The sequence below is a fragment of the Fusarium solani genome (genome assembly GCF_023522795.1).
Source record: "Fusarium solani strain SB1 chromosome Unknown bctg00000008, whole genome shotgun sequence".
NCBI classification, from domain to species: domain Eukaryota; kingdom Fungi; phylum Ascomycota; class Sordariomycetes; order Hypocreales; family Nectriaceae; genus Fusarium; species Fusarium solani.
Window position 1 is genome coordinate 1,065,005 of NW_027072148.1, and position 20,461 is coordinate 1,085,465.

Here is a 20,461-nt window from a genome sequence, read left to right on the forward strand (position 1 = left end):
GGCTGGTTGAGTGGATGAGGTCGTCCGGAGTGGAGATGGAGATGGCAGAAGGACGAGTGAGGGCTGACACCTGGTTGGCTGGCTGCAGTGCAAAAGGACCTGGCCACACCACGGAGCCCCGGGAGTGGATCGCTTTAGCGCCTCTGGGCAAATGCAGCGGATGATTTAAGGTGCACCCGGCGGCTTTGGCACCCATGTCCTTGGATGTTCGGTGGGTGCTTTTGAAGCCAAGTGCAGATGTTCCCCTTCTTGCTTGCTGGCTAGGTCGAGATAGCTAGCACGCAAGATCTTTTGTTTCTGTTACGGATACGGTAACGAGCTTATCTTGTCGTTGCCAGGAACACCCACAACCTGCAGATGCATGACGATGCGGGAGAGACGGGAGCAGCGGGAGCAGGTAGGTACTGACGATAATCATTGAGCAAAGACAGAGGCTTCATGCGGGCACTATCGTAGTCTGGTCGGCGTTTCCGAGACCGAACACGTCCCAGGACATGCCGTCGCCCAGTCAGATCAGACCTGTAGGACGGTGAAGGGAAAAGCAGGGAGGAAAAAAAGCGCCTCTTTTCTTAGACATTTCCAATGACCTTCCATGGCGTCGACTACGTGCGTTGTCGGTGTGCAGGTTCCTACCTTAGCCCCCGAGTAGTCGCGCTGCCTCGAGTGGTGGTGCCATGGATGTATGATGATGTATCAAGGACGAAAGCTTAGATCAGGCCAAGCGTGCACGACATTGGATCGAGGCTGTGGTCTTGGTTCGATTTCGACCGACCGCGCGAACACATCCCACGAAGGAGGAACGGACTTTGTGACGTGAAGCAGAGCAAGCCACGAAAAAAATCTTGACTGTTGACTCCCTGCGTGTCGCAATCTTGGCTTCCATCCTGCTTGGACCTCCTGCATCTGATCCAATCTCATATACTCCTCGCCTTCTTGGGCTTTTTGAGGCTCCATTCCCTTTGCGCAACCGTCCCCGACTTGGCACCCGCTTCGCTCTTACCCTTCCTGGGCCTAGGCCCCCGACGCGAACCTACCTAACGTTGGGCAAGTGATTACGGAGAAAAGGTCGATTGGCAATTCAGGGCCATGGCAAGGGATGGATCCGGGAGACTGCTCCGAGAAGCCTTCGGAAGATAGAGATGGGTGCCAGGCATGGGAGAGTGGAAGAGGAATGGAACGAACCAGGCCAGGCAGGGCAGGCCAGGGGATGGATGGAGGATGAACCGCGACGACGTGACCAGACCCCAGGCCCCCGTACCTAGTGGGAACGCTCCAGGGCAGCTGCACCGCTGTCTGCACGGCGCTAGAGCTGTACCGCACAGCGCTGTACCGGCGGCCACTAACCCCCCAACAGTGCTCGAGCCGGGGCGTCCCCTGACCCCTCCCCCCCGAGCACCCCCGAAGCCCTGCTGCCCGCTGCCCGGCTGCATCGAGTCCACCTGAGTTGCTTACCCCAAGGCCAAGGTAGAGGGGACCGTTTTCCGGGGCTGGAGGTACTTGGGCTCCCTCACATTCTTGGCCTGACGGGTGGGTATCGTACGGCGTGACATCCACCCGGAGTGACATGGATGGTCGCACTTCCCGCATGGAGTCCACCTGGCACTGCACTTCACACCCAGGCAGGTGCAGTGGAGGCGGCCACTCCTCGATCCCGCCCCTCCCCTCCATCTCCATTCGCGAGGTTCTTGTCTCCCCATCTTTTCTCCAAACCCATCCATCCACATCCGCATCCACATCCATCCTCACCATGGACATGGTCCACGCTTCGCGCCGTCTCGATATCACCGCCAGCAGCAGAGCCTGCCCTGCCCGTGCTCTGTCTGTCCGCCCTGGCTGTAGGTCGCTCCCGCCCGTCGGTTCTTGTCGTGATTGCTATCGCCCCTCTGTTCCATTTCCATTACCTTTACAGGGGCCTCTTACCTCGTCGACACCTACTCGCTGACCTCGGCCGATATGGCTCCCCCCGCTGATCTTCTCAGTTCATCCCATCCTCGCAACGCGACAGGCTGGGGATGATGATGCCAACCGCGCCCCCATCCCCATCCCTCCCATCCATACCTTAAGCATCCCTCCACTCCCATCCTTCCATTCACTTAAAGACCTCCCGCTCCTCAGGCTTGATCTTGGGCTGCTACGTACCTGTCCTCCTCCCCTCTGTCTTTTACACCCCTCCCCAAATCCAGCCGCACACTCCCACTCCCCATCGTAATCCTTGCCCTGGCTTCAGGGTCTGATTGCTACTCTCAAGTACTGGGTGATACCCTCCCCGACCTATGCAGTAGCGCCCCTCGCCTCTTCATCTTGGTCTTCATCTTGCCTTATACAGTCCCCAGCGCCACTTTCATGTCAATGCGCTACTGAGAGGCGTGCCTTGCTTGCCATCTTGAACACTTTAACATCGTGTGTCTCCATCTGTGAGAACCTCCACCTTCTTTCTTGTCTCTTGGATCCAACTCTTGTCTTTGGCTTCAAGTGGTTTCCAACTCGTACTCGACTCTTTCAACCTGTATGCCAAGCATATCCAGCTCACTCAACCGCGTCTTGACCTCGACAACTCACTCACCACCCGTTCGTCACTTATACGCTCCATATCTTGCGACCATCGACCATGACGGCCGCTCTTGCACAACCGACCGTTACGGTCAAAGACCCTTCCGCAGTTCGCAAGCGCAGAAGACGCGCCCCTGCAGGTGGTGCTTCTGATGACTGCTTTTCTTGCTCCAAGAAGAACATCAAGTGTGACCGCAGGCGGCCATACTGCTCTCAATGTCTCGAGGTTGGCAGCGAATGCTCTGGCTACAAGACACAGCTCACTTGGGGAGTTGGTGTGGCCAGCCGGGGTAAACTCCGCGGTCTGTCCTTGCCCATTGCGAAAGCGCCTCCCGTCACTCGGGAACCCAAGAAGTACGCGGGATCTCGCTCACGGTCCAGCTCCGCTGCTGTTCCCCAGAGCATCGAGTCTGAAGAATCTGGAAGAATGCCTCAGGGACCGATTGACATTCCCATGGTGACCCAGGTTGCGTCTGCACCCACGACTCCTTTCACAATGGCAGGATATGACTACCTTTCCATGTCTCAACCTGAGCACCCGCCTTCACTCCCTCAGGGAAGCTGGGGCAGCATCAGTTACTCCCCTGGCCAAGAACCGACACCCAAATTCAACCGATTTCCCCTTCCTCTTGTCACTGAGGATCTTGCGTCTTCCATTGACTCCCTGAATGAGGTGGACTATCTCTCCCCCATGAGCCAGTCTTTCACAAGAGACGACGTATCCTACGTTCACAGCCCGTCCTATATGTACGACAGTTATACGACTGGCAACAGCTCCCCCGGCCCCCAGAGCCCTCCCGCGTCTCTCTATGTCGACCATGGCAGGACTATTGCCCCGACATCTTGCCCAAGCCTAGCACATGCGCCTTCAGAGCTGAGCTCGAGTCTCCATTCTCACATGGACAACTTCGACTCGCAGCTGAGCAGCCGCATTGTTCGGGATTGTGACTCTTTCGGTATGATGAACTAAGCACACCGATGTCTTGTCTGTGCTAACACTTTCTAGGCGTACCTGAAGCCGAAGCATATAGCGCAAGCTACAACTCGATGCCCATCGCGTGGCAGTCGCCATCGATTCAAGAGGAGGATGTCAAGTCTCATCACTCGGACTTTGCCCCCTCGCATTGGCCCACGGCTTCCGAAACCCAATCTGTTCATGTGAGCCAGGACCTCATCTCCAAGATGCCCTTTTTTATGGATTACTACGAGAATATCATGTGCCCCTCGATGGTCTTCATTGATGGGCCACACAACCCCTTCCGAGACCATATCTTGCGACTAGCTGTAAACAGCCAGAGTCTGAGCCATGCCATTTGTGCTCTTGCATCCTGCAATCTACGCATGAAGAGGAAACTGAGTCTCGGACGTGATACTCGAGAGCTTTCTGAGAAGTTGATGGCTGACAAACACGCCGCCGAAGCCATGGCAGACACTCAGTCCGACGACCTCTCCCTCGCCGAGGAATACCAACACCGCAACTTGGCTGTGCACCTACTGAACGAGCAACTCAATGACCGGAACAAGTCGACCCACGATTCTGTCCTCGCCACAATTCTCCTCCTGTGCCACTACCGGATGGTCGAGTCGGGCATCGCCAAGTTCCATACCCAGTTCGCGGGCGTCAACAAGATCCTTGCTCTCAGGTCTCAGCAGTTTACCGCTTCGGGAGATTCTGCCTGGATGGAGGCCCTGTTCACCTATTTTGATGCCATCTCGGCAAGCATCAACGAGCGTGAAGCCCAAGTACACCCCGGGTTTGGAAGCATATCGGATGTTCAGCTCCCTGTTGGGGCTGAGAACCTGGTTGGCTGCGACTGCGAGCTCTTCAAGACAATCAGCAGACTTGGCCGCCTGAATTTGCTCTCGCAGAACCGTCCAGTCAAGTCTCGATCCCATGGCGTTTCCGGACGGTCACCTTCGCCATCATACATCTCCCCACTGGGCCATGCCCACAAAGCAACCTTTGGCATGGGTATGGGGGTGCCGGGCCAGCAAACAGGGGATATGAATCTCGCCGATCATGGATACGAGGGCAACCCATTCGGCACGACGCTTAACGGCGAGGGGCTCATCTCATCCACTAGCTCGACCACAACCTACGACGATAACCGCTCACTTTTCTGGCACGAGTGGAAGGAGGCTCGCCTAGCCCTACAGAGCTGGCAATTTGATACCTCGAGGGTTGCCGCCTCACTCCCTGGATCACCCACACAGGGGCAGTTACGCGATCTTGAATCACTATCCGAAGCATTCCGTTATGCTGCGCTGTTGTACACAGAACGGCTTGTGAGCCCCTCGTTGCCGTCTGGTCACCAAAGTATCCAGAGCCTCGTGAGCCAAGTGATCTACTATGCAGCAAATCTGGAGACGGGCAGTAGTGCCGAGAAGTTTTTGCTTTGGCCGCTCTTTGTGGCTGGGTGTGAGTGCGTCAACGAGCTGCAGCAGGACATGGTGCGGTCAAAATGCCGGGACATCATGTTCCGCTCGGGCTACATGAACAACCTAGCGGCTCTCGAGGTGCTGGAGAGGCTATGGGCGGGAGAGTGGACGGGAGAGGAGCCGTTGAGCCCGGGGGCCAGGGCCGGGGGTCAACGCGGACCGTTCAACTGGACAAAGTGCATCGGCGGTCCCGGGGTGGAGGTGGAGTGGATCATGTTTTGATTGCAAGGATTGGTACTCGGCGATTTTTGACATGTGACGGGTCTGCTCTGTGTCTGAGAGGAAAGATGATGGGAAACAGGGGGTTGTATTTCAAGGGGTGTTGTCATTACAGATGTGGGTAGGGGGATATGGGAAAGGCGTTATGCGAGTCCACAGGTGTAAGATGGAGGTTTGGAATCAACGACTGGGGATCGATCTGAGCATATGACGGGATGGATGGATATTGGAATGGCAAGGCAGGCATTATACTTGTATCATGTAACGACATGGCATCTACGGATTGGTAGACTGGAGCGCAGGCGTTTCGGCTGAGCATTTTGATGTATGCATGGGTGGTTGGATTTACAGTATCTTGACTCTCGATGAGAGCCTCACCATGAATGAAAACGAAGCTACTTGATAAAAGTGCATTTTGGAGCTGATAACAGTTTACAATGACGATGATGGAGGGTCCCCCACGCCAAGTGCCAGCACATGATTTCCTTGAAAAGCAGCAGCATGTATGGAAGCGGTGGGTAATTTGTAGAATGATGCTGTCAAGTTTGAGGGGACGTCAGTGAATCTCGCCTCATGCCACGCATGCCTGAGTAGGCATAGCCCAGGATGGGATGGGGTTTCTACTATGCCGCTATGCAGGGCTGGCACCTTCCCCTGGCTGGCACTTGCTCTCGTGGTCTTGGCTCTTTTCCCTCTCGGCGGCGCCGCCGCCGTCGCGGGATCTCTCCGCCTATAAGGTCGTCTGGCGGAGCCGGCCGATGGGGATGATAAGAGACTGGGGCGCGGCAAGAGTCGTGATTGGACTGTGCGATGAGATTGACCAGGCTTGGAAAGTCGTGGGTTGGGTCTTGTCAAACTGCGGGAATAAGAAGGATCGACAGGTAGGATGTTGGAGGTTCAGGTTTACAGAAAAAAAGCCAAACTTGAGAAATGTTACAGTATCAAACCTTCTTGCATGACGATGATCACAAGGCGAGACAGCAGAAGCAAGGTGCAGCAGGGAAAAAGCCCACACACCCCCATGTTTTCAGCTCCCTTTCAGGCTGCCAGTTACCGACGAAACAAAATGCAACAGTGGCAGGGACCCTGGCCAGCGATCTCTGTCTCTTGTTCAAAACGTGTCTGTGTATGTGGCTTCGAGACAAGAGGTATCCGTAGAAAAGGCAACAAGAACCCCTGAAGCTTTCAGCTAACTACTACACGCCCCCCATCTCCAACGGGATCGTTACATACATGTAGGGGGGCGAAGGGGGTGGTCGGTGAGCAAGAAAAAAAATGAGATGGATAGACTTCCACTTCATGCTGGTTTCAGGCGTTGGTTTGGTTTAGCTTGGATGACGATGGCATCCTGTAGGTTCGTTCCTTTAGGTGTGTGCTTGGGGTTTGGAAGGCCCGATCAAAGTGTCAAATGTGGCTGGCTGCATGGTGTGATGATGATTGACGCTGCACGAGGGCGGAAACCAGTCGTGTCAAGGAGAGGAGAAAAGGGGTTTGAGAAGAGTTTGATGCTAGTAATTACTTTCTCTTTGCTAAACGTGCTTGTCAACTCCATCTCCATGCCGAGTCAATGAGCCCTCCGTTGCAGATGAGGCTGGGGAGCCTCTTGTCTTTGACAACAACGCCCCAACAGAAACCCCTTAACGATACCAGTCTCTTGCTTCCGCGACGCGAGCCTTGATCGTCTTTAGTGATAGTAGTAACTTGTTGAGACCATTACAGGTCAGGTATTTGCATGTCCCAGTCCTCACTGAATGTCGCCGATAGTATTGCGCTGCCGTTCCACGATCTCCCCCTTTCCGCCCCCTTCCACATCTCCGTTGGGAGTGGTGACCAAGTCCGTCTGTAGGCTCTTGTGTACCATCGACCGTGGTATCGTCTTGTTCAGTTTCGCCTCGTCCATCTCCGCCATCACCTCCAGCTCTTCCTCCGTGCCTATCTCCAAGACATCCTTCCACTCATCGGCCGGCGTCGTGGCTTCATCGGCATTGTCGAACAACGGTGGTGGCGGGAGGCGGCGGGTTGGACGGCGCAAGCCTCCATTCTTCATATGCTCCAGCATGATGCTGCCTATATCACGTCAGTAAGGGCAGCAGCAAAGGAGTCACAATAGTCGACATACGATAAACTGTCCAGAAGGCCGAGTGGGACTGCTCCTTAAGCAGTTTCTTGGACTCTCGCAGAGCGTCGTGCGTGATGATAAAGTCCCAGAACCTCAGAGACCTCAGCTGCTCGACCCTGTCTTCGAGCTTGTGTTTAACCCAGGCACTCCCGTGAACCGACTTAAAAACCACGAGGCCGTACTCGAGCGTCCACTCGCCAACCCACTGAATCTCCTCGACCTGGGACATCAGGGCCCTATCGCGGCGACGTTGCTTAACCAGCTCTCTGCGACGCATGGAATCGATCCTCGTCTCGATCAAGGCACGGGGTCCCGGCTGCCGGCAAGCACGCGTTATCTGAACCGACCAGTCGTCCTCTCGCTCCTCGTCGATCTCATCGTTGATGCGGGTGTGGCATTGTTCGCAGCACCACAAATATCGAGTCTTGACGAGGATCTTACGCTTCTCGAGGGGGCAGAAGTCCTCGCAGTCGGCGGTGCAGCCGATCTTGAAGAGGTTGTGGTGGCGGCATTGGGCGTATGTCAAAATGGCGAAGCAGCACGGCATGGTGATGTCGGGTGGTGGTGTAGAATAGATGTGGTGATGTGCGTGCCAGGAGCAAGTCGAGAGATGCTCATTCAAGACTCAGTCAGGTAGGCCAGGCCACATTATTCAACTGTCAGGCGCCGTAGCCGTACCTGTCTGCAGCCGCTGACCTGCCCTCAAACGTCCCCCCTCGTCGTTGGGAAGCAGCCACAGGCCTCGATGATGCCCGCTGGAGCATTGTCACCTGCTAATCACAGCAACTGCCTTCTTGTTCAACACCAGCCCAAACTCTCCTCTCGCGTTCGGCCGGAAAAGGGGCGGTCTGCATGTGCCACCGATTTTCAGCGTTCAAAACCAAGGAGAGCGATACGTACCAACGAACGAACAAACACTGCGAGCAAGGTACCCCAGGATATGTCCCAATCAAACAAAACAAGAGCCGTTTTTGCAATTTTGTGTGTGTGCGGTGTATGTGTGTGTCCGATACGCGGGTATCCATCTACACGGCCCATCTGATGCCAATTATTATACAGAGAATTCATTCCACTCCTCAACACCATGCCGCAATCCCTAACACAATGGTGAATCTTTGAATGCAACGTAAATCATCCCCTTGTCGTCTCTCCCCTCGTCATCCTTCCCCTGTCTCTCCCCTTCTAGGACCCTGCGTTTGTAACGAGGGTGAGCTCCGGGAAGTACTGCGAAAGCTTCCTTGGGTTCCGCACCTCTGCCCGAGTCGGCTCCTCCGTGTCTGATATCTGGTCCAGATCTGTCGTTGAGCCAAAGCTCTGATTGCTATCGAGGAGCTGAATCGACCGTCTCTTGACCTTGATGTTTCCTTGGGCCGGCATAGGTTTGTTGCTAGCCTCACTTGGTGATGCTTGCACCGAGTGCGAGATTGGGGTTGATTCGCGCATAGATGCAGGTGTCCGAGATCGGCGGGCGATATCTGGGCTGAGACTTCTGGATGGGCCAAACTGCAAGGATGCTGTCATCATCTTGCGGTAACTATCGAGCTCGTGCTGGTGGCGATCAACCATTCCGGGGCTGGCAGACTCGCTACGGGTCTTTTCGTTCGAAGTCAAGCCCTTAGCCTGGACATATGCGCTGGAACGGATGTGGTGAGGATCCCGCTCGTAGTACTTGTCAACGATGGGGTGGACCATGACGGTCTGTCTGTGAATCGTCAAGAGGGAGTTTGTAGGCACGTTGACCCAGTTCTCTGCTTCAAGTCAGTCATATGCCCTTTCTTGGTCACCGGAACCTCGTACGTACCTCTCTCAAATGTCAGGGGCTCGCTCGCCACGAGCACGATGTCGGCTCCCTTGTCCTTGCGTTCCATCTGGTATTGCCTGTCGTCCGCGGACTGTGTGCGTGTCGTCCATTGCGTTCCAGAAGAGTAGTACAAGCTGGCCGCCTCGTTATCGGAGCTGTTGATGTATCGGGTGCAGATGACGCTGTGGCCGTCGGTCACTGCAAAGTTGAGCAAACTTGTAGTGTCGACGTCCTCGTTTTGTAGGATGCTCTCGGGGATCGAATCGATCAGCTCGTTGATCTGGGCAATCGTGCGCAGCATGGCCTTTCGCAGCACGGTAGGGCCAAAGCCGGTCTCGGGGCAGGCGCTCGGGTTGTGACCAAGCCGCTCGAGGGTGTCGAGGAACAGGGCAAAGGCCCATTCGCTGTCGGTGCCGCCCTTGACGCCAAGGTACCACTTGTCGGCCAGACGTTCGCCGAGGCGGCGCTTGATGTGCTTCCATCCCCCGAGTCCTCCATTGTGCATCCACATGAGGCTGCCGTGTGTGAAGGGATGGCAGTTGTCCTCGCTCAGAGAGCCCTCGGTCGTAGCCCGAACATGGCCGAAGATAAGGCGGGAGGCGGTCTTGGAGGCGATGCGCTGCAGGTTGGTGCAGTTCCAGGCGGGAATGGTCGAGGTGAAAAGGCAGGGCGCGGCGCCGAGCTTGGGGTCGGTGTAGAAGCCTATGCCGAAGCCATCTGCATTGTTCTGGCCACGTCTTGTATCCTACAGATGATGATCTGTTAGATGGTGTTCTTTGACCAGGGGTACTTGGCGTGGAGTGACTCACGAGACGCAGACGGGAGTCAAAGGATTGCTTGAGAATCGAGTGAGTCGGATCGAGGATCAGCTTGGACAGAAGAATCTCGTCGCTTCCCTTGTAGACCTAGAACAGTAAGATCTCGGGTCAGCACATACGTTGTTGCGTCGCACTGCGATCGAGGGGCCGGCTTCGGGCAAGGAAGGGGTTAGCAGAAACGCACCAGGAAACGGCACATGATGATGCTCGTGCGCGCAAAAAATCTGGCCAGGACCGACGATGCAGAGATCAAGAGGAAGAAAAGGGAGATGGGCTTTTAAGGGGAGAAAAAGAAAAGAAAAAAAATTCTATGCAGAGAGAAGGATTGCGTGTTTCCAAGAAGAAGACACAGGCGCGCAGGCAGGCAGTTAATGGATGGATGGTTGAATCAATGTGAGGGATGACACCATTGGTTTGCTTTTTGGGCTATCGGTGGACGGACCATCGGCATCGGTGGGAGTCTAAGACAAGGCTGAGAGGGAAGGGGGCGAGGGGGCCAATGAAAGGGGAGGTAAAAATAGGGGGGAGGAGAGAGGGATAGGGGATAAATGGAGGAAATAGATTAAAGTTTATAGACGTTGCGTCAGAAAATGTCTACCTTGAAGGTAAATATCTGGTTGAGACCGGCCCATGTTAATTTGCAGTGTTTGCTTGCTTGCTTGGTTCCTGCAGCAGTTGTCCGTAGCCCCATGGCATCATCAGATAGCGAGGCTGCAACGCTCCAATCCGCTGCATTTTTAAGGGCCGACATCCATCAACGGGAGCCCAACGGATCCATTGGACCTGATGAATGGGCCCTTGCAGTTGGGATTTCCGGGGGAGTGGCCCGCCGACGGGTGGAGCATCTCACAGCCCGTCCGCCTGCTTGGTCTGACAATGACAGCTCTCTCGTCATCCATGGAATGAAGACTTTCCAGTGACTCAAATACCCCATCGCCATGGTTCATTTCGTATACGGCTTCTGTCTCATCACGCCACTGAATCCCTGTGAAGCCGTGATGCATGTCTTTGACCTTGCCCTGGCTTAACCGGAACTCTCAGGGGCCCGGGCGTCCGTCTTCAGCGTGCCGTCCATCTGCTGGGGGACGTGGGATGTAGCGGCAATGCGGCTTCCAACTCCCGCCCGGGCCCCCCCTAGCGTCACCGCCTGCCGCTGCCGCTCCTTGTTGCTTGTTGTTGCCCTGCCCACGAGCCACAGCGCACTGTCGTGTGCCAAGATGTGGCTGAGCACCATGCGGCTGTGCGCCCGGACCTCTCTACGCGAGACCGGCGCCCATTTACACGCTCCGCGTCCTTCGCGACCGCGTCTTCGATCCACATTTTGCGCCTCCCAACCCCGGCCTTTTGGCCTCCCCGCGCCTAGCTATAACCCGGCAACAGAAACTCTAGCCAGGTCTCGCTTGGATCTTTTTTCCCCGAGTTGGCCAAATGTTCTGTTCTAATTACTTCCATTTTTATCAACCCGAGTGACAAGCCCAGATCAAACCTCGCCTCCATCCATCCCATATATAACCTCAAAACCCTGGTTCGAAAGGAGCGTCATGGAGCCTCACGGAGCTACAGCGTCCTCTTCCTCCGCCATGACATCCTCACCAGCCGCCTCTGGTCTCCCGACGCCTTCGCAGTCGTCTCGACGAAAAGCAAACCCTTCCATCACCCCCCGACGCTTCACCCGTTTCTGGTACCAGAGGCAAGCCCAAACCGAAGAGCTGCCAAAACCTAGGAGCATCCTTGGCAACTTGGACTCGTCAGCCGTCAACCACCGACAATTTCTCTCGCCTCAATCTCTCTTTAGCGACCCCATTGCATCCGATCCCATCTCTCCTCCGTCTCCAACCAGCCGATTACAGGATGATTCAAGGAAACGAAAGCTCCAGGCTGGACAGGCTGAGCCTGACTTCAAGAGGCCTGCTCTCAACCTTGAGAATATGCCTCCACTCCGACTCAATCTCCCAGCCCAAGCATCCCAGGAGAACGATGTTACCTTGGCGGATACTCCCACAAAGGCTCAAGATAGTCAAGAGAGTCTTAACAGCCGTAGAAAAGCCACTCTGGTATGGAAGCGTCCTAACCTCACACCATCTTCATCCCTGCTAACCCTCCATCAGAGCGACTTCTTCAAAGCTAGCCGTGGCGGTGCTCAAGCATTGAAGAAAAAGACAAGCTCTGTCAGTTTCCATAGCCCTGCTGACGTGGTAGAGCCCAGTAACGTATGTCACCATTCCCAAGTTTCTGTCGGCGTCACTGACATCATGACTCAGGCACTGGAAGGATACGCACCAAGACCGATTAGGAAATTTGGCAACCGAGGATTCGAAGCTCAACTACTCAACCGCGAACATGGATTCGGATATCCCAATGGCCAGACATATCTTCACACCCCAGCCTATGACATCCGATCTGAGACGGCCAACTTTCACAGCCGCAGCACCGATTATCATGAGTGTGTCGCCCGAGACAGGCCTGGCAACACCATCCCATTCTGCCTTGCCAGCGCCAACAGTGCCCCGGTAACCGCCATTGGCGACGAGGAGGGTTGCGTGAGATTCTTCAACACGACTTCAACCGACAATCCCGCCGAGGACAAGGTTGATGCTCACTTCCAAGTCCACGACAATGCTATCTGGGACATGGCTTTCTCGAGGGACGATCTTCGCCTTGCAACAGCTTCTGGTGAATCGGGTGTCATCATCGACACCATTACACAGACCGTTGCGGCCAAGCTTGAGGGTGGTCACTGGGACTCGACGCGGCAAATTGCATGGCAGAAGGGACAAACCACGGGCAACGTCTTGGCCACCTCGGATAAGGCTGGACGTATTCGCCTATGGGATTTACGATGCCCCGAGGCCCGCAGCAAGAGCTTTTCGACCCGTTCCAGTTCCAGTGAATCCAAGGGGCGCCGGGTTATCGTCGAGAGGGATAGAAACCTCGACCCCTTCCGCGCAGCCACCGTCAACATTCTCGACAGAACTCATGAGCGCACCATGGCGGGCAACACCTCGACTGCTTCCGTCACCGCTATCCAATGGCTTCCCGCTGACCGTGAGCACCTTCTCCTTTCAGCTTCTGAGGCCGAGGCTGTCGTCAAGCTCTGGGATCTCCGATATATCAAGCCTCGCCGCCAGGAGAAGAGCACCCCCTTGGCTTCCACCCGCGCGCCGACCTCGCACGCCTGGCGATCCTACGGCATTACCTCTCTAGCCCTTAGCAACGATGCTGCTCGAATGTACGCCGTCTGCAAGGACAACACCGTTTATGCATATTCCACTACCCATCTGATGCTCGGCCACGCCCCTGAACTCGAGGATTTCGCTACGAAGCGTCGACCAACTGGTGTTGAGGGTCTCGGTCCCCTCTATGGCTTCAAGCACGACTCCTTTTCCGCCCGAACCTTTTACGTCAAGTGCAGCATCCGCCAGAAGGGTCTCTCGCACAGTTCAGACCTCCTCGCTGTCGGGAGCACCTCCTCATCCGTCATGCTCTTCCCCACCGACGAGCGCCATCTTCATTCAGCCTGTGACCAGCGTGCCCATGTCCTCGACTCTCCAAGCTCCGCCATCACTCCCTCCCGCTCCTTCTCAGCCCCGGAGACTTCGTTCCCCATCTTCCGCACTGGCACGCCCCTCATCCACGGACACTCAAGCGAGGTCACCAACGTCAGCTGGACGCACGATGGCAAGCTCGTCAGCGCTTCTGATGACTACATTGTGCGCCAGTGGCAAGAGAACGGCGAGCGCGCACGACACTACAGACAGGTTGGCGACTTTGGTGGTGAGCGTCACATGGCAGGCTGGGCCGATGTGGGCGACGACTGGGACGCCGAGGACGATGAAGAGTAGGAGAAAGATGAGAGCGAGTGTTCTTTACAAGCCTCTTTCAGGCCCTGTTTCCCTTTTTTACATTGTTATGATACCCCAACCACATTGTGAGGCGTTTCAAGTATAGGTAGATACTTCTTGGTAGAGTCCTGGATTTGACGGACTTGGAAATGGAGTAGAAACGGATCCATTAGCATGAGAAGGTGTTAGTTACTTGAGTTAGTACCTAGTTAGATGTAACACAACATCTACAATAACACGATATTCCCAGCGAAGCTCACTAGTTGATCAACGTGAAATATCTGAGGATTAAACGTCCGTATGTACTGTGTTGGCTGTCTCTAGGGTCATAATTGTTTCTATTGTATGGTTTGTTCATGTATCCATGGGTATCGAGTACAATCGTATGCGCGTGCTCAAAGGCAAAGACAACCCGCCAAACTCCTGTGTAGACATGCGTGTTCCTCCCAAAATGGGTATCCTGGGTGCTTCATTACTTAGAAAGGAAAACAAAGAAAGAAAAAATGCCAGACAGAATGAGGTCGCCAACATTAATGTCAGGCATCAGGCGTCCAGAGCCACGTTCTCGCCTCGTCTCGCAGAGAAGAGAGCTCCATATGTAAGAGCGCAAAATGCCGCCAGCATTAGCCAGTTGATTACATGCATGCTTTGAAGCCTCTGAGACGCGAGCTTAAGGCACTCTTGGAGGCCATGCTTGGTCTTGGCTAAATCGCTTGGGGTTCGTGTTGGCTTGGGGAGGGCCTTCTCAAATCTCATAGATTTCGAAGCCGGACAAGACGCAGCGCTGGTCTCGGTTCTAGAAACATCAGGGTGACCGGTGGGTGTGACAGATTCGCCTTGAGGGGGCGAAGAAGCCGAGGTGTTTACCCAGCTTTTCCATACTTGTCTAACACCATCCGATGACAACGTCGAGGTTCGCGCGCTTCGTTCCTTGGTGATGGACACACTGTCCCTGATGCGAGAGCGGAAAGGATGGAACTGGTCGACAAGCTCAAAGAGCGAAGACGTTGTGCTGCTGCTGTCCTTCCGTTCAGGGTCGCCGCAAACCGAGTCGAGTTGATGGATTAGGAGAGTCATATTCTCAAAGATACAAACAGACTCTTGGACAATGTCTTGTTTCTCGCGGGCCGTCAACATCTTCTCAGCATCCAAAAGTCGTTGCTTAAACTCGCGCTTTAGGTCCTCGCCATCCTCGGGAGTTTGGAAATGGAAGAACCTTAGGGGCATCGTATGTGTAGCATGACAGTAATGGTCATGATCAGGGAGCTGTTCGTCAGAGAGGCCGCTGGCTCGCTTAGTTGGCCTCGTACTCTGCTGACAAGGGAGGGAGGTCGGCTTGATAGGGGAGGGTAGGTGGTTCCAAAAGTCATCCCCTGCCGACTCCAAGGTGGCTCTAATGAAGCGACCTCCAGCAAAGAGCGCCATGAACAGGATATAGGAGTAGGCCAGGAGAACATGAGGCCGGTGTTGGACTGATCTCTTGATGTGTTGAATGAAATCGCCCAAACGTCCACTCTGCTCAACAAACCGCAGCTGATCTTCCACGAGACTGTCTGACCATCCTGTTATATGTGCGATATCTGCCTTGAGACGGTCAGAGCGCATCAGACCAGGAAGGAAAACATGCTGAAGGAGTGGCTGCGTCCTGTTGCAACCCGAGAGCCTGTGTACATCAGAGGCAGGGAGAGTGGTGTCAGGGCCATGAGAGTTGGTTTCCTCCTCGTCAACGTCATTAACCAGGGAGTCCAGGATATCGCGCCATAGTGCCTCAAAGGTCATGTAGATGGGTGTGATGTGGAGGAGTCCCGAGATATAGAGAGCAGGATCTTGAGCACGGGGAGGAAGCGCGAGCGGCAAGCGAGCGATGATGAGCTTGTTAAGCTTGGCGTGGATGCCCCTGGTGGCAACAACGATGGACTCGGCTAACGGACGATCATGATTGTGGTGAGGCTGAGAATCGTTGGGAACATCATGAGTCGACGTCATGTTTGCCGTATGAAGGCGTCGGCTAGCTTGAGCCGCCTAGCCACAGGAGATGGTTGTTGCACCACAGTTGAAATAGACTATGCAGGCAGTGCTGACGGGCGGTTCTGAGAGATGATAGGTAGGATGTGAGTGAGAACTATTTGTGAGAGAGCGAGGCGATCTGAGGAAGTATAGCGTAGGGACGAGATAGATCGAGATCGAGGTTGAGAGAAAAAGGTCGAGATGATGGATGATGTCGGAAGAAGAAAGGTTCGGGGTTAACGGTGCTTAAGGCCTTGACTTTGTTTTTTCAACGTTGACAGTCAGTGAAGGTGCGATGGAGGCCTGGTTCTTCCCAGGTTCCCAACATGTCGCCCCCTTCCCAATTCGAGTGTGATTCGCTGCCGCAACATTTTTTGCCTACTTTGATTCACCATCTTATCTTCACTTCATCCATCCCATAAATCTCATCGCCGCCACCAACTTCAGGGACCAAAAAAGGACCCTACGACCCATGACCCCGGCGTGTAACAGAGAGGCCCGCCCGGAATGCTTCATCGAGATCGAGGTTTTGGTGTCCCATCGACGACCGGCGCACTTTCAGCCCCGCCGTCCCCAAGTGCGTGACCCGCTCAGCGGATCGCTCTGTTGGCGTGCGCCGCATCGAGGCATAAAAAAGGCAGAGAGATTTCGAGTTCGAGACCCGGAGGCCACTACATTTGTCAAGATACATTTCTGTAAATTACAAAACAAGGCTGAAGTCACGTCTTGGGTTCTCAAGTCTAGATTCTTTGACCAGAGGCTGTTCTGACAAACACTGACTCAGTGAATTCCAGTCCACATGCCCATGACACCTCTTCATGCAGCACTCGCAAAATTGCCTTACCTGGAGCCAACCTACATAATACATACAACTTACATGCTGTATCTACATGTGTAGTATCGAAGGCTTCCTGGAGGCAACTATCGTGTGACCCCTGTTGCACATCTCCCGCCCAGGGTCCCGCCCAGTCCCCGCCGAGATTTCGATCTCGGCAAGATCACCGCAGGATCCATGTGACCGAGGTTGAGGCTATGAATAACTTCAAGGGTCCAGAACGCCCGGGCCTGGTGTGATCAACACTTGATTGGTAAGTTGTCTGGATCGTGCATGTTGAATGGGACCCTGAGGTCGCGCGCTCTTTTCCACCACTTATAGCCATCTAACCAAAACTCCTGATATCCCATGCCTCGGTATCTTGCTGTGTTGAGAATCCTAACAGTGTAAAGTCATAAAAGTCATCCAAGTGCTCCCCCTTCCATGCGCTCTACATCACATCACTTGCTGCCCTCTCCAAGTCGTCGTTCTTCTTGTTGTCCTCTGCATCATCACTCTCGCGGCTCACCACAATAAAAGAAACAAACACAACCGTTGCTCCAACCCAATATGTAAAGCTTGAGTATCGGCTGTACTGCAGCATCTCGCCGATCAAAGACAGCGGGATCGTGAGTGACAGGCCCACAGTCACCACCAACGGTGTGGTCATGAGCAGTGCCAGTGCCCACGAGATGTCGCTGATGAAGGATGACACGGCATTGAACTGGGTAGGACAGGTTAGCAGGATGACGTGAAATGGAAGAGTCAAGTGAGCACTCACAATAATGATACCCCAGATTGTAGCATCTGGTGGAAGTTCAAACTGATGCCAAGTTAGTGAGATATGACAGCAGGCATGGAATGTGACCTACCGTTTCCAAGCCCGTCCAGTGCAGGATGAAGAATAGAGGCCACAAGAGTATCAAGTTGAACACACCAACCAGCCCAAAGAACAGCTGCATGTCCACCTTGTCCTCATCGGGAACCCTCCTCTTCATGACCGTCACATATATGCCGTAGATAACCGCACTCAGAAACGCCATCGAGTCACCAATGGCAATCTGTGCCGTCGTCTTGTGCGGGAACGATCCCCGGTCCTCGTCACTTGTGCCAGACATGTCCACGGTAGAAATGAGTATGACACCGGCGAGCGAAGCTCCCACGCCCAGGAGCTTCGGTGTCGAGAAGCGCTCGATTCCGCAGAAAGAGCAGAAGATGAGCGTCCACACACTACTTGTCGATGTCAAAATCGTGACGCTGGCAACGCTCGTGTACTCCAGGCAGGCCGAGGAGAAGTAGTTGGCGAGGAACCAGAGCATGCAGAACTCGAAGCTCAGAATTGCGGTTTCGTGAAGTCCCAGCTTCTCGTCCGTCTTTGTGTTCTCTGCGCTGCCATAGCCCTCCGATATCAAACGTTCGCCGGCTCCCTCGTCTTCGTCCTCGCGCAACGTCTTTGTCCGGGTCGTACCCTGCCTGTAGTCCGCCCATAGCTGAGTCGCATCGTGTCGCAATCCACGGAGACCAGTCCTCCTCAGATATCGAAGAAATTTGGGTGCCAACGAGATGGCAAATATCGAGGTATTAACGTATACGACAAAGAACGGCTTGTTGTAGGTTTGGTCGGCAAATATGTACTACCACAGCGATTAGCACCGGATGTCGGAGGAAGTCGATAGGGCGCGTACACTGGCGATAAAGTTGTAAAGCGTCCAGAGAAACACCGTCAGCATCAACAGCGCGAAGCCCACCGTCCTCCGAGCAACTCCGCCTAACCCTAGCTTTGCCCTCAATCCATAGCCGGTCGGGGACGTTGACCTCGGTTCGAGTAGGGGACTCGTCGGAACTGCCACATCGTCTATCTCGTCGTGTACGTGCTGTCGCTCGCGTGCGTATGTTCCCTCCCCCGATCGCGTCGACTCAGGCCGCGACATCCTGAATGTCTTGTCGCGACGACGTCCAGATTACCCCAGACCGTTTGTGCGTAATCTCGGCCGGGATCGCGATAAGCGATGACGTTTGGTTGGCGATATCGGCTCGGCGCGTCGTCGACGGGGAGCACCGAGGTTTGAAGCTCGACTCGACGCTGGGAAGAGTGAAAGGATCAAAATATATTGCCGTGGGACAGAAGCTGGTGAAATGTCAGGGTCGTGAGCACGCAACCACCCGAGGCGGGGAGATGATTAAAGACCTTCCATCCCTTCCCGTGCCGCGCCCCCCGCCGAACCCGATCTGGTAAGTCTGAACATGAGTCGCTTGCGATAACACAGGGTTTGATCCGGTACCGGGGGCCTGAATTAGAGACAGCTTCACACGAGGTAATTCGTTCAAGGTGGGACATTATTCATGCTGTACCAATGGATCTTTTTTCTAGCTTATCTTGACAGCCGCTGTGGAGAGTCCACAATGCTTGAACTCTGCATGAACTTTGATAACGTGCCACGTTCAATTGGCTTCATGATCAAGTGAGAAGATACATATTCAACGCACCAACTTGGCTACCCGAGTAGAGTTATTTCACACTCATTTATGGCATACATCCCACCATGAGAATGAAAGAATCCATCCTAGGGAAAGGTCATATAAAAGCTTCAATTTGCCTTAGGTTATGGAACTAGAAGAAGTGGCTCTTGAAATGACAATGGATCCAAGCTGCCAATAAACCAACACAGCGAGTTACTAATGAGACGAAATTCGGCTGGTATAGCTCCTCTGGGGCGGATGCCAAATATCCGAGTTGGTGTACCAAGTAAGATCCAGCCCCCATGATGAATCACGAGTAAGTCGCCGTGGCCGCCCATCACCTTAGAGTGTTTGATCCTGAGGATGGATATCCCCGTTCCACATGCCGAGCAAGCGCAAGCCTTATCTAGTGCGAGTCAATGCATTACCAGAACCTTGAAATCTTCAGGTTGTACGAATCCCATCATCTAGGCAAGTACGGTCACATGTAGCTTCATGGGAAGGAGTAGAATAACGCAACGTCTCACCTCCATAATACTTCCCTACCTAGGTAGCTAGAGGTATTTACCTTTTTCCTTGTGTGATAGGGTAGGTACCTATCTACTCATGTCGACGGCTGGTGTTTCCAACATGAACCTATCACACAAGCGCCTTCCTATGGATGTTATCTACCAACAGCAGGTACCTACCTACGTCCCCAAACACAGTCTTTCTCATTTCATCATCTGTTGGTAGTTTTCTCTTTCAACAAACGATACCACGAGCTTCATCAACTACTACCAAGATCAATATCGACTCCATAACATTCGTCTGCTTATTCAGTCATCTCGGTACCCTCTGACAAGACCAGCACGGATAGTCGTCACCTTTCAACACTTCCGCAAGAATGGCGCATCCGGAATCAAATGATCCAGACGAGATTTCTCTGTCCTTTACGAGCGACCTTCATGATTATCCTCTCACTTACATATTCCCGATGACCCGTCTGCGAAAGGCATGCCCAAGAGGACCGGAGATCTTGGACGTAGACTTGGGAGGAAACATTCGTCTGGATGGCATGAACCCTTACGGCCAAGATGAACAGTTGGCCTTTTCATTGATTCGCAGTATGCTCAACGGTGAAAATGATATATTCGATCATGCACGAAGCGCCATCAACCCTCGAGTGTTGTTCTACATGACGGAGCTGTACATCTGGCTTGGCAGTCCGATCTTTACTTTTGTCAGAGAAGCATCGGTCTAGGAGATCACAACAAAGATCGCTGGGACAAGGGCGTTCCTCCCGAGGAACACCATACAGACCATGATCGACGACATAATCCAGGAGGCTGGTTCCTTAAATCGAGTGCATGAGTGGCCACTGCTGGCGATTGTGGCACAAAGATGGGAGAT

General features: G+C 54.1%; 7 protein-coding genes across 7 annotated transcripts; 3 read left to right on the plus strand and 4 right to left on the minus strand.

Annotated features, from left to right (window-relative positions):
• Positions 1-2,608: 2,608 nt before the first annotated feature.
• On the plus strand, positions 2,609-5,211 carry MRS44_012394 (uncharacterized protein; the record flags this gene model as incomplete). Its single annotated transcript, XM_046283569.2, has 2 exons — positions 2,609-3,506; positions 3,557-5,211. The coding sequence occupies 2 exons, from the start codon at positions 2,609-2,611 to the stop codon at positions 5,209-5,211; spliced, it is 2,553 nt and encodes an 850-aa protein (XP_046133156.2).
• A 1,741-nt stretch (positions 5,212-6,952) lies between these two features.
• On the minus strand, positions 6,953-7,874 carry MRS44_012395 (uncharacterized protein; the record flags this gene model as incomplete). The annotated part of the gene is made up of 2 exons (XM_065618786.1): positions 6,953-7,275; positions 7,328-7,874. 2 exons carry the CDS (start codon positions 7,872-7,874, stop codon positions 6,953-6,955), a joined length of 870 nt encoding a protein of 289 aa, XP_065474858.1.
• Positions 7,875-8,509: 635 nt separating this feature from the next.
• MRS44_012396 (uncharacterized protein) lies at positions 8,510-10,145 on the minus strand (the record flags this gene model as incomplete). The annotated part of the gene is made up of 4 exons (XM_046269505.2): positions 8,510-9,075; positions 9,129-9,873; positions 9,938-10,033; positions 10,131-10,145. 4 exons carry the CDS (start codon positions 10,143-10,145, stop codon positions 8,510-8,512), a joined length of 1,422 nt encoding a protein of 473 aa, XP_046133153.1.
• Positions 10,146-11,487: 1,342 nt separating this feature from the next.
• Positions 11,488-13,788, plus strand: MRS44_012397 (uncharacterized protein; the record flags this gene model as incomplete). Its single annotated transcript, XM_065618787.1, has 1 exon — positions 11,488-13,788. One exon carries the CDS (start codon positions 11,488-11,490, stop codon positions 13,786-13,788), a length of 2,301 nt encoding a protein of 766 aa, XP_065474859.1.
• Positions 13,789-14,331: 543 nt separating this feature from the next.
• On the minus strand, positions 14,332-15,774 carry MRS44_012398 (uncharacterized protein; the record flags this gene model as incomplete). The annotated part of the gene is made up of 1 exon (XM_046269504.2): positions 14,332-15,774. The coding sequence occupies one exon, from the start codon at positions 15,772-15,774 to the stop codon at positions 14,332-14,334; it is 1,443 nt and encodes a 480-aa protein (XP_046133151.2).
• Positions 15,775-17,060: 1,286 nt separating this feature from the next.
• MRS44_012399 (uncharacterized protein) lies at positions 17,061-18,540 on the minus strand (the record flags this gene model as incomplete). Its single annotated transcript, XM_046269501.2, has 4 exons — positions 17,061-17,333; positions 17,391-17,432; positions 17,482-18,243; positions 18,295-18,540. The coding sequence occupies 4 exons, from the start codon at positions 18,538-18,540 to the stop codon at positions 17,061-17,063; spliced, it is 1,323 nt and encodes a 440-aa protein (XP_046133150.1).
• Positions 18,541-19,955: 1,415 nt separating this feature from the next.
• MRS44_012400 (uncharacterized protein) lies at positions 19,956-20,312 on the plus strand (the record flags this gene model as incomplete). The annotated part of the gene is made up of 1 exon (XM_046284054.2): positions 19,956-20,312. One exon carries the CDS (start codon positions 19,956-19,958, stop codon positions 20,310-20,312), a length of 357 nt encoding a protein of 118 aa, XP_046133149.2.
• Positions 20,313-20,461: the final 149 nt, after the last annotated feature.